This window comes from Myxine glutinosa, chromosome 6, assembly GCF_964187855.1.
Source record: "Myxine glutinosa chromosome 6, kmMyxGlut1.1, whole genome shotgun sequence".
NCBI classification, from domain to species: Eukaryota; Metazoa; Chordata; class Myxini; order Myxiniformes; family Myxinidae; genus Myxine; species Myxine glutinosa.
Window position 1 is genome coordinate 153,830,931 of NC_136266.1, and position 13,965 is coordinate 153,844,895.

General features: G+C 44.5%; 1 protein-coding gene across 1 annotated transcript in view; it reads right to left on the reverse strand.

Moving 5' to 3' along the window:
- Positions 1–13,564, reverse strand: part of PITPNB (phosphatidylinositol transfer protein beta) — a 33,758-nt gene extending 20,194 nt beyond the window's left edge. The window contains exons 1-4 of the mRNA XM_068118759.2: positions 13,436–13,564; positions 13,184–13,214; positions 9,733–9,878; positions 3,511–3,602 (exon numbers count right to left, since the gene is read on the reverse strand). Coding sequence (XP_067974860.1) covers positions 3,511–3,602; positions 9,733–9,878; positions 13,184–13,214; positions 13,436–13,455 — 289 coding nt within the window. The 5' untranslated portion in view covers positions 13,456–13,564. The remainder of the gene's footprint in view (positions 1–3,510; positions 3,603–9,732; positions 9,879–13,183; positions 13,215–13,435) is intronic.
- Positions 13,565–13,965: the final 401 nt, after the last annotated feature.

Here is a 13,965-nt window from a genome sequence, read left to right on the forward strand (position 1 = left end):
ATGTGCACCGAGTATTCTGCGGCGGATTCCAAAAGTCCCACGTTATGGGTGTGACATGATTGTGTATGCACACACATACACCACCAACACACACACACACACACACACACACACACACACACACACACACACACACACACACACACACACACACACACACACACACACACACACACACACACACACACACACACACACACACACACACCTTTTTGGACACCCTCTTACAAACATCACATGTCCACAATCACCGATTCATACCTCGACTACCTACGAGTCCTGCCTATCTCCATGTACTCAATAACTTCAATGCTTCTCTGTACCTATCTAATTCTAGTTTAAATCTATCTACCGTTTCTGCTGCCACTACCTTTCTAGGGAGACCATTCCATGTATCCACTGCTCTCTGAGTGAGAGACTCATACCTTACTACCCTCTTAACTCCCTTTTTCTTTACTCCAAGATTGTGGCCCCTGGTCCTGTCCCTGTCCCTGTCTCTGCAGAAGTCTTTCACTCAAAGTAGTTTATACATCGAGTAGTCTCCCTGGGTAATCTTCCTGGAAAGGTAGATGCAGCAGAAAGAGTAAATAGGTTTAAATTGGAATTAGGTACCCAAAAGCATTGGGGACATAGGTGTGCATGGACATCGTCAGGACTTGGAGGTAGTTTAGGTGAGGATGGGTGTCATAAATAGACATGTCATGTGATATGTTTACATGTTAGTGTGTAATATGGTGAGAGACAGGGTGGGTGGGGATGGGGGAGGGGAGGATACATTTCAGGATTTTTAATCATTGATACAATGATAAATTCAGGATTTTTAATTAGTGTTGCAATGATAAATTCAGGATTTTAAATCCACGTTGCAATAATAAATTCAGGATTTTAAATTGGTGGACGGTGGTGCAATGATAAATTCAGGATTTTAAATCCGCATTACAATGATAAATTCAGGATTTTAAATCCACGTTGCAATAATAAATTCAGGATTTTAAATTGGTGGTGCAATGATAAATTCAGGATTTTAAATCCGCATTACAATGATAAATTCAGGATTTTAAATCCACGTTGCAATAATAAATTCAGGATTTTAAATTGGTGGTGCAATGATAAATTCAGGATTTTAAATTCGTGTTGCAATGATAAATTCAGGATTTCAAATCCGTGTTGCAATGATAAATTCAGGATTTTAAATCCGCATTACGATGATAAATTCAGGATTTTAAATACGCATCACAATGATAAATTCAGGATTTTAAATCCGCATTACAATGATAAATTCAGGATTTTAAATCCGCCTGGCAATGATAAATTCAGGATTTCAAATCCGTGTTGCAATGATAAATTCAGGATTTTAAATCCGCATTACGATGATAAATTCAGGATTTTAAATCCGCATTACGATGATAAATTCAGGATTTTAAATACGCATCACAATGATAAATTCAGGATTTTAAATCAGCATTACAATGATAAATTCAGGATTTTAAATACGCATCACAATGATAAATTCAGGATTTTAAATCAGCATTACAATGATAAATTCAGGATTTTAAATCCGTTTTGCAATGATAAATTCAGGATTTAAAATTAGTGTTGCAATGATAAATTTAGGATTTTAAATCAGTGTTACAATGATAAATGCAGGATTTTTAAATCAGTGTTACGATGATTAATTCAGGATTTCAAAACTGTGTTACAATGATTAATCTAATACCTTATTGAGAACTTGACTGCAAAAATATGAAGTGCATTGATGGATAATTTATGTTTGTTTCAAATGTTGTCTGTGGTATGTTTTCTTGTTTGTGATTTGCATAAATTTCAACATTTAATAAGAAGCTTTCCATTAAAGGTTGCATTAAACGTAGCAGTTCTTCCACCAAGACTCGGTAAAATAAATGTTTAAGGAACATGAACAAATACAACAACACAACAACATGCATTTTAAGGCCATTTTCCCTGCTAGAGCGGGGGTTAGCCTTGCGGTCCCCATGACAATCTTCTCCATTTTGCCCTATTTTCTGCATCTCTCCTTGTTAACCCCCTTGCCCGCATTTCTTCTTCGACCATCTTTAGCCAAGTCTTTCTCGTCTTCCCCGTCCTCTACTTCCTTCTACATTCATTTCCATCACTCTTCTCAACCAGTCACTTTCATCCTTCCTCAACACATGACCAAACCATCTCAACCTGTTTCTCTTCACAGCATCAATCACAGGCTCTATTCCCATCATCTTTCGGAATTCATCATTTGTCTTCCTCTCTATGAATACATGTGGTTTATGTATATGTGGTTTATGTATATGTGGTTCTCTTATTATGCAAGGAACATGAACGAATCCACAATGATATTCATTGCAACAAAATTTTCCATTGCTCTATCAAAAGGAATTCTCTTTTACAGATCCTGAAAACATCGGTGGGTTAGTACAGGTTGATTTTTTAACTCAGCTGAGTTTTTATCGACACCCAGTGTCCGTCGTCCGTCGTCCGTCGTCCGTCGTCCGTCATCTGTCGTCCGTCATCTGTCGTCTGTCAACAATTCGACGTCTACGCTCTAAAAGTCACAAATATTGATAAAATTTGATGAAACTTGTTATGCAGCATCTTTAAGACATAAACTAGTTTGGGATTGTATTTGGGCGTCGCACGCCCAAAAATGGGCGCGGCAGGGCGGCCATATTGAAAAATCAATTTTTGTCATATATTTTTTAGCACATATAAACTATATAGTTTGTGGTTCTATTATGCATATTCTAACCATATTGATATAGACCAGTTGAGTTCAGGTTCCCTGGAACCTCAAGTTTTTTTTTTTTCCTTTAATTTTATTCGGCCAAGTTAAGAAGACAACATTGTAGGAATAATTTTGGATTGAATAGTGCGCCATGTAATGACCGAGTAGAATCAAACGCACGTCAAAGAACATCAAGGATGCATTTGATAAGAATGTCGGGAAACAATTTATTAGAAACTAATTTTGAAAGCTGGATAATGGTTGTTTATTATACTCATTTACATAGCGATTTATTACCAATCCTGAAATTTAACCATCGCTTCATATTGCATCAGAATGGGTTGTGAAAGGACAAACCGAACAAAAGTTTTCACAAGCAGCAAACGGTACGTTGTCGGACTGGCAAAAAGGACGTTCGAAATATGACTTGGACTTTGCAAAAGGGGATATCGTAATCTTCATCATTTTTGACCGATTTCTCTTTCTAGTGTTGTTGAACAAAATCCATGATCGCACATTTCTTGCTTTAATGCGTATGCTGAAAATAAAGATGGTGGAAATTGAGGCAACAATGTGTGTGGAGCAGGTAATAATTATGATATATGTGGTCGATGAAAACATCAAGCAGGATGTTGAAATTTACAGACGATTGGCTGCAATGTATGGTGATGATCACTTGTTAATGTTATGTATGAGCTTCGTACAAAAGTCCAGGAAAATTTTAAACACCCACGGAAGTGCTGCATCAACACAAAATAAAGGGAACTATTAACCTGTTCTGCAGTAAGGAAAGGCATTCCATGCTTTTTCATGGAATACTAATGATCCTTCAGGTGCGACGATCCCGATAAAACCAGGAACCTTGCTAAGGAGAACAAACAAATTCCAAAGACAAAACAAACAAAAAAAATCAAACAATATTCATTTTCTGACATCTCTGTGGGTTTACAAGGCATTGACAATTTTGAAGTCAAGGGATAGGAGATAAATATTGAACAATATCGACATCGATGACTTCCAATATTGCATTTTTATTTTTTTTCCCAGTTTATTCTTCTTCAATACATACAACTCTGCAACAACTAGTTCAATTGTAAACATAAAATGGTGATAATATAATTCCAAGATACGTGCAATAAAACATTATCATACTATTTTAACAAATACATGTAAAATACCAATAAAGGTGGAGGTTCCAAGAACTGAGGATGTTCTAAAATCTGTCACTGGATAAAATTTAATCTTCTTTAAAGTTGTATGAATGATTCTTCTTCTTCACGCAAATCAAATCTTACAATTGTAATGATTAATTTCGAAAGTGCGAATAAATTTTCATGTTCAAATACACAATTGTAAGACTTTTCTTTCAATGACGTGGCGGACAAGGTGTCAAATAACATTTACATGGAATTAGGATATAAAGAAGAAGAGTGAAACAGTGGTCAATAGCTCACACTCTGAGGGCTCTTCAAACGTGTAGTGACAAATAAATTCTACACACAGGAACCTTGTTGGTATCCTTGCGCCATGGCTTTTTGCTATTCTAAAGAATTTATTTATATGTGTGCTTGTTATAGACCAAGGGTCCCCAAAAGATGGACTGCATTCCACAATCAGACCACCTGCATAATCAGTCCAGATCCTGAAGTTAATCCTACCAAATCCCCCATCAAATGATTTTTTTTTTGTATACATAGTCGAACTCGGGGGAGAGCGAAAACACAGAAAAGAGGAGGATGCAACAGAACAAAAGGAACAGCAGAAAGGAACAAAATAATCTTTCTGAAGAAAAAGAAGAAGCGTGATAGATCTTGGTTAAGAAGAAGACGACGTGGTTAATTCCACATGGGAGATAGTGAACGTGGGGCATTTTAAAATGTTTAAAATACTGTTACGGTCCGCGGATTAGATGTTATTTTACTGAGCGGAGGTATAACCGCGGCCGAACAGTTCTTCCCCGATTCACCCGATTTACCCAAACGTTGGCCGTATCGCGCCACAGCTACTCAATCTGGAAAACTCTAAAGCGACCGAATGCAAAGAGGAAGAAGACGTACAGAAGAGTAACTGGGTTTATTATTATTTACACACATAAGCAAAAAGAAAGCAGTCACGTTTATTTACAGGGGACATGAGACGCAGGTGACACAGTGCAAATTACTAGCTTATACTGACTTAGTTTACTACCCAGGACAGAACAAACAAAACAAACTCACGTAGGCAAAATGGGGAACTTGCAGGCAGGAATGGCTGGAAAGGATGAGCAGGTGGGATCACAGGGCACAGCGAGCGGGTCCACTCCGGGCGGGAAGCGGGGGGCTGACGGCTCCTTGTATTCCGCTTTACAGCGCACACCGTCAGGGCTTCACGCGGCTGGTTGAAACGGGGCTGCACTCCTCTGCTGTATCTCTCATGTAGCTTGCTTCGTAAAAGCTCCTCGGCTTTCTCTTGGACCCTTCCTTTTCGTGTACCTCTCCACGCAGCTCAGCTCAGCCTCTCACTTCTCTCCAGCCCATCTCTTGGGGGACACCCCCGCGGCGGGTTATATAGGCCCCGCCCCTCAACCTTTGCGAACCTCCCCCAAACGCTCTTCCTCCGCCCTCTCAAACCAAACCCCTCGTGCTCGGTTGGTTGTTCGGGGCTGGCTCACTCCTCCCCTCTATGACGAGGTGGAGACACGCCCTTCTTTCCCAACCCTGCCTCGTGGCCAATGGTGGTTGAAGAAAACCGCCCAAAATGCAGTTGGCCATTGAAATGAAATGAAAGGGGATCTACTCTTATTTCACTTGGTGCAATGGAGTATTTAAATTAATGGGAGACACAGCCTTACCCTAAGACACATAATAAGTTATAAGCTACTGAACAAGGGTTTTATCGTGTCCTGCAATGTGGTGTTTATGGAATAACTACCGAGACGCCCTTTGACCTTCACACTACGGAGGTATTTACAAGGAATCATTACATTTTACAGAGGGTGATATTTACAACAATTTACTATACAATACAACACAATAAAAAAACACAATCCTCATATCCGCAACAATCTATCTATAATTCCAGTAATCTCTGTGTGTGTGTGTGTGTGTATGTGTGTATGTCTGTGTGTTTGTCTGTGACCGCTGTTTCTCGACAACCACGGGTCCGATATACTTGAAACTTGCCAGGTATATTGCTGGGGACCCGAGGATGTGCCTTTTCAAGGTTTCATATTAATCGGACAAGTAGTTACCGAGCTATGTCCAAAAAACGATTCAACCAATCAGAGAGCAGCGAGTTATCACGTGTGCCGAACGTGGCGAACAGACTCTGCCTCGGACGGCACATTTGAGAGCGTATTCATTTATTTCACGTTGGCAAACTATGTTGGCGTTAAACTATGTTTTAAAACTAATTAAAACTAATTTGCGATTCTTTCGCTTTCCTGCGCGTTTGTGCACGCTATGGCGATTTCTTTACCAAACTCCGCAAGCCGTTCGCTTTGGACCAAACCATTGCATGTAAATAGAGGGGGGGGATTGTCACCGTACTCGCAAGCCGTTCGCTTTGGACCAAACCATTCCATGTAAATAGAGGGGGGGGATTGTCACCGTACTCGCAAGCCGTTCGCTTTGGACCAAACCATTTCATGTAAATAGAGGGGGGGGGGGGGGATATAATTTTAGATATATATATATAGTACGGGCATGCCCTAGTACTTTTAAAGGAAGAAGGAAGAATCATTTACAAACTTTACATTCAAGGAAGATTTCATTTGAAGTTATTGAGAAAAAGGGAGAAATATAGAATGAAATACAGGAAATATTAGGCACGCACGAACTCCGCCTCGCTCCTCCCCATCTCTACCACCCATGGCAGTGTTCCTCAGGGCTGACTATGTAGTCTTCTCATTTCAGTGAACACAGCAATAGAGGTATAAGAAGCGGAAGGTTGATTCTGAGAACCGTCTGTTCAACAAGGAGTGGGAGAAGTTCTTCATGGAGTATAACGACAAGGTTCTCTGCATGGTCTGCGAGGAGACAGTGCCATTGCCTAACAAGGGAAATGTAGAGCACTACTATTTTACATGGTGGTTCCAAGTACGACAATGTTTGTTGTTGCAATGATAAATTTCGAAATGTTAGATTCGATTGATCTCCAGTGTAGGGAAGCCACAAGCAAAAAGGTGGCTTCACTTTGCCACGGTGAAGCATGCAAGGAGAAGATATCACAACTGAAGAAGATCCTCCAGAATCAATAGTCGTTATTCAAGAAGGTGTTGATATTGTTGCGGTGGTTTTGAGAACCCCTCACTTGTAAATACTTGTAAATAATAACTCTTGTAAATATCCCATCATTTAATAAGGTCGCACCCATAGCTAGTCCATAAGCAACACGTAGGTCACCATAGGACTTTAGTTATTTCCTTAATATGTGTTTCAGATAAGGCTGTGTTCCCAATAGTTGCATCTGCGTTGCATTAATTAAATAAGAATAGGTTCCTTTCATTTTCCAGCCTCCACCCCCCAAAGACTACCCTACCCCAATAGGCGCAATCCATCTTGGCCTAGCATTTCGGCTGCCACAAGTCAAGGAACACGAGGTAGGCTGGAAAAAGGGGGTGGGGGGGGGGGGGGGGGGGGAGGTGGAGAGGCATTGAGGTGAAGGGTCACAGCATTGGGGGACGGTAAGGGCCACCAGCCAATCAGGGCTGAGGTGGGATGGCCTGGTAAGGGCATGGCTGGAGCTTCCAGAGGGTTCGCTGGGCTTGCCTATATAAGCGCACACGCAAAGCCCTCAGGAGAACTGCTGCTTGAAGAACTGCGGGAGGGAGCTCCATTGTTTGAGAACTGCGAAGGGGACCGTGACCGCTTTGAGGACCGCGAGGGGAGCTCCATTGAGAGAGAACGGCGCCACGTACTCCTTGCTTATTGTAACGAGATCTGTGCGAGGGTACCCTCTGAGACGAACGTCAGGAGAGAGAGAGCGTTTGGCACGCTAGACGTATGCAGCAGTCCAGCCCCTCGCATATGTAAGGTCCGGTCGCGCGCCAACGACACCAGCTGCCTGCCATTCTTCGCCGCGGACCCGGAGCCTGGACCGGATCCCATCGCCTGAACCATCTGCTTGGACCTTCTCCTCCTACCACTACCCTCCCGTGTAAGTCTGTTTGTTTGCCCGGGGTTGTAAGTAAGACTGTATAGTTAAGCTTGCCCTATGTCCTTTTGCTCTGTATATTGCTTTCATTTCCTCTTCTTTTGGGTTTTTGTATATAGTTAATAAACCCACTCTTTGTTCTTCCCTTACTCTGGTTTCCTCTCATTCGATCGTTTGCGTGTTTTCTCAATTGAATACCTGTGGCACGATAGGAACCGCTCAGGATCGGGTTTAGTAGTATTTGCTAACGGCCCGAATCGCGGCTCACTTCGCTCAGTGTATCCATTAACGCTGCGGCTCGGGTGGGAGTTATCGCCTCGCTTTACGGTCGGGTTAGTAAGCAGGTATTTGGGACTCCATTGACCAATAACCCTGGCTAATACCGACCGGAAGTGACGTTATAGCTTCCAGGATTGGGGGACGGCCAGCTTAAAAGACAAGGGGATTAACCCCCCCCCCCTTGGTAAGGGGAGAGCCGACCCCCGAATCCGCAACAATATAATGACGGCACCTGATCATCTGCAGATGAAGCTGGTTGAGCTGCAAAAAAGTATGGATCTGAAGGGACAGTTTTAGACATCATCGTTTCTGGATTTCTATCCGAAGCTACCTGCCTCATCCTTTCCTGAGCTTCTCAAGCAAGCATGCAAGTTAATCAGCCTTTTTGGCAGTACATGCATGTGTGAGGCAACGTTCTCGAGTATGAAGTATGCCAAGAACAAATATCACTCCCACCTCATAGACCCTCATCTTGAACTGTGTCTACACCCGGGTCACTCTCGGTTCAGGCTCCACGTTGACAAGATCATGGACGACTGCACTGGTCACATACACCGCACTACCCTGACCAATCATCGTTTGCTTTGCTATAATTATAACACAGTACTTTGATAAAGTATTTGTTTTATTCATTCCCACTAATGAAGGTTGCTGCATCTTGTCGTGTAGGCCAGATGGTGAGGTGGCGTGGCGATTGTAGCATACTATTGTCCATAAATTTTATCATATAATCTATGTGGCCACCAACGACATGACCGAAGAAACCAAAAGGTCGTTCATGCCAAAACTTGCCATCTGCCGGCAGTTGACACATCTTGGACTATTGCGAACACAGCAAGATCGGGCTTAGCCGGACTTCAGATGGCAAGTATTTGAAACAAAATGGAAAAGTCTGGTGGCGAGCGTGGAAGAATCCATAAACACGGAATAATCCAGTGGTTTGTGCACAAGAATACACTCGTGCATAGACGGGCAAATGACGTCGTGCAGTCGTCCTATGTTCTGGATAACATGACTGTAGTGCCCAAGTTATGATTCGTGTGCTTTGCTTGAGTATATAAAAATGCCAAAAGAGGAAATTAAAGAAGCTGAACATCGTTCCACTTTCCAAGGTTAGGAAGCCTGGAATGTGCTGTCCAGTTTGATGGTAGGGTGGGGAGGAGTGGGAAGGGAAGGGGGAAGGACAAATTCTTCCAATATAGCTCGTTTGCTGTGATGGAGTCATTAAGGTTCAGTTGGTAAAGAAGCAGAAACATATCTCCAACGTCTTCACACCCAAATCCCAAGGCAATTAACGAGCCTTTCTCATCAGGTGGACCACAAACTTCCACAATACACTGATGACATAAGATATGTGTGTTTCATTACAAAATCTAGGTTTGTGGATGCGGCAACATGTAGGCACAAGCCAAAGGGTAAATTGCAAAGCTCTGACAGTGTGCTGGTAGTTTCTACATCGTGCACTGCACAGTAGCCATTTATAGAGTGGCAAAAGCATTGGAGAAAGGGGAGACTATTGGGAGGAGGAGAAGGTGAGCAAGCACAGATCCAAAGGTGGAAAAGGGAGAGTATCGAGATGTAACCTCTGCAGATGGTAGATCTTGTGAGTGAACTGCCCCGCCTCCCTTTCATTTTGATAGGGCTCATTGCACAAGACCTCAATCCCTTCACCACCTCCGGTCTCGTTCTTACTCGCCTCGGCGACTGAGTACAGTTGACCGACCTGGTACTGTAGGTAGCGAAGACACAGGGGATGAGACACACACAAACACACACACCGAGAGACACACACACACACACACACACACACACACACACACACACACACACACACACACACACACACACACACACACACACACACACACACACACACACCGAGAGAGAGAGAGAGAGACACACACACCGAGAGACACACACACACACACACACACACACACACACACACACACACACACCGAGAGAGACACACACACACACACACAGAGAGAGAGACACACACACCGAGAGAGAGACACACACACACCGAGAGAGAGACACACACACACCGAGAGAGACACACACACACCGAGAGAGACACACACACACACCGAGAGAGACACACACACACACCGAGAGAGACACACACACACACCGAGAGAGACACACACACACACCGAGAGAGACACACACACACACCGAGAGAGACACACACACACACCGAGAGAGACACACACACACCGAGAGAGACACACACACACCGAGAGAGACACACACACACCCCAAGAGAGACACACACACACACCAAGAGAGACACACACACACACACCAAGAGAGACACACACACCAAGAGAGACACACACACACACACCAAGAGAGACACACACACACCGAGAGAGACACACACACACCGAGAGAGACACACACACACCGAGAGAGACACACACACACCCCAAGAGAGACACACACACACACCAAGAGAGACACACACACACACACCAAGAGAGACACACACACCAAGAGAGACACACACACACACACCAAGAGAGACACACACACACCAAGAGAGACACACACACACACCAAGAGAGACACACACACACACCAAGAGAGACACACACACACACCAAGAGAGACACACACACACACCAAGAGAGACACACACACACACCAAGAGAGACACACACACACACCAAGAGAGACACACACACACACCAAGAGAGACACACACACACACCAAGAGAGACACACACACACACCAAGAGAGACACACACACACACCAAGAGAGACACACACACACACCAAGAGAGACACACACACACACCAAGAGAGACACACACACACACACCAAGAGAGACACACACACACACCAAGAGAGACACACACACACCAAGAGAGACACACACACACCAAGAGAGACACACACACACCAAGAGAGACACACACACACCAAGAGAGACACACACACACCAAGAGAGACACACACACACCAAGAGAGAGACACACACACCAAGAGAGAGACACACACACCAAGAGAGAGACACACACACCAAGAGAGAGACACACACACCAAGAGAGAGACACACACACCAAGAGACACACACACACACCAAGAGACACACACACCAAGAGACACACACACACACCAAGAGAGACACACACCAAGACACACACACACACACACACACACACACACACACACACACACACACACACCAAGAGAGACACACACACACACACACACACACACACACACACACACACACACACACACACACACACACACACACCAAGAGAGACACACACACACACACCAAGAGACACACACACACACACACACACACACACACACACACACACACACACACACACACACACACACACACACACACACACCAAGAGAGACACACACACCAAGAGAGACACACACACCAAGAGAGACACACACACACACCAAGAGAGACACACACACACACCAAGAGAGACACACACACACACCAAGAGAGACACACACACACACCAAGAGAGACACACACACACACCAAGAGAGACACACACACACACCAAGAGAGAGACACACACACACACCAAGAGAGACACACACACACACACCAAGAGAGACACACACACACACACCAAGAGAGACACACACACACACACCAAGAGAGACACACACACACACACCAAGAGAGACACACACACACACACCAAGAGAGACACACACACACACCAAGAGAGACACACACACACACCAAGAGAGACACACACACACACCAAGAGAGACACACACACACACCAAGAGAGACACACACACACACCAAGAGAGACACACACACACACCAAGAGAGACACACACACACACCAAGAGAGACACACACACACACCAAGAGAGACACACACACACACCAAGAGAGACACACACACACACACCAAGAGAGACACACACACACACACCAAGAGAGACACACACACACACACCAAGAGAGACACACACACACACCAAGAGAGACACACACACACACACCAAGAGAGACACACACACACACCAAGAGAGACACACACACACACCAAGAGAGACACACACACACCAAGAGAGACACACACACACACCAAGAGAGACACACACACACACCAAGAGAGACACACACACACACCAAGAGAGACACACACACACACCAAGAGAGACACACACACACACCAAGAGAGACACACACACACACCAAGAGAGACACACACACACACCAAGAGAGACACACACACACACCAAGAGAGACACACACACACACCAAGAGAGACACACACACACACCAAGAGAGACACACACACACACCAAGAGAGACACACACACACACCAAGAGAGACACACACACACACCAAGAGAGACACACACACACACCAAGAGAGACACACACACACACCAAGAGAGACACACACACACACCAAGAGAGACACACACACACACCAAGAGAGACACACACACACCAAGCGAGAGACACACACACCGAGAGACACACACACCGAGAGACACACACACCGAGAGACACACACACCGAGAGACACACACACCGAGAGACACACACACCGAGAGACACACACACCGAGAGACACACACACCGAGAGACACACACACCGAGAGACACACACACCGAGAGACACACACACCGAGAGACACACACACCGAGAGACACACACACCGAGAGAGACACACACCGAGAGAGACACACACCGAGAGACACACACACCGAGAGACACACACACACCGAGACACACACACCGAGAGAGACACACACCGAGAGAGACACACACCGAGAGAGACACACACCGAGAGAGACACACACCGAGAGACACACACACACACACACACACACACACACACACACACACACACACACACACACACACACACACACACACACACACACACACACACACAAACACAGACACACACACACACACACACACACACACACACGTCCCCTCTTTCCACATCAGTCGTTTTCGCACACGGAATACCGGCACGGAGTAATGTGAGTGTCCCGGTGTGTCGATATCACCTCTTCCACCGAGCACGGAAGCACCACACGGCTGCAAGGAGACAAAAAGTAACAGTGAGATCGCATACATTGAATAATGAATGGTACTGACGACTATTGAATGGCTGAGGCCTAATAAAGTTTTTATCTTTTTATTCACTCAGTAAATCTCTCCTATCGATTCCTCATAAAACCAAATTCTCCCATCGTTTCATTTATAAGAAAAAAGTACAATTTCTTCATCAAAGGACGTGCATCCATCCTCTCACTCACTATTCTTTCACCAGAACCATGTTGGAATGACAATGACGTCACTACGCGCGTCATTGTTCCCTCGTTCAGTCGTTTTTGGACCTTTCATTTGTGACGTTCCTTATTTATTCATCATTCAATTTTCTTGGAATATTTTCGTCAACGTACCACAGAGGAACACTTCCGTCCCCTCATTGGATTTCCAATTTCAGGTTTTTGATCCAAACTATATTCACAGCATAACGAACGACATTAAAAACTCGGTTTCCCTGATCGAACTCGGGCCGCGTTCCGCTAGCGAGCGCTTGATATAGCTTGCCAAGCCTGTCGTTCCGTATCAACCGCTTTGTAAGCCGCTCGGTAGGCGGAGCAAGCTATGAAGGGCGGTGCTTGGCGAGCGTGAAAGAAGCCACTTGCTCACGGTACACACCGACTCGTCATTATAATAATCATTTTGGGAAGTCCTGTTTAGAATTTCCGTTCATAAAAGGTTTAAAAGTTATATCAGAAAAATGTCCGCCATAGTTGGATTCAAAACGGTTGGTTCTATT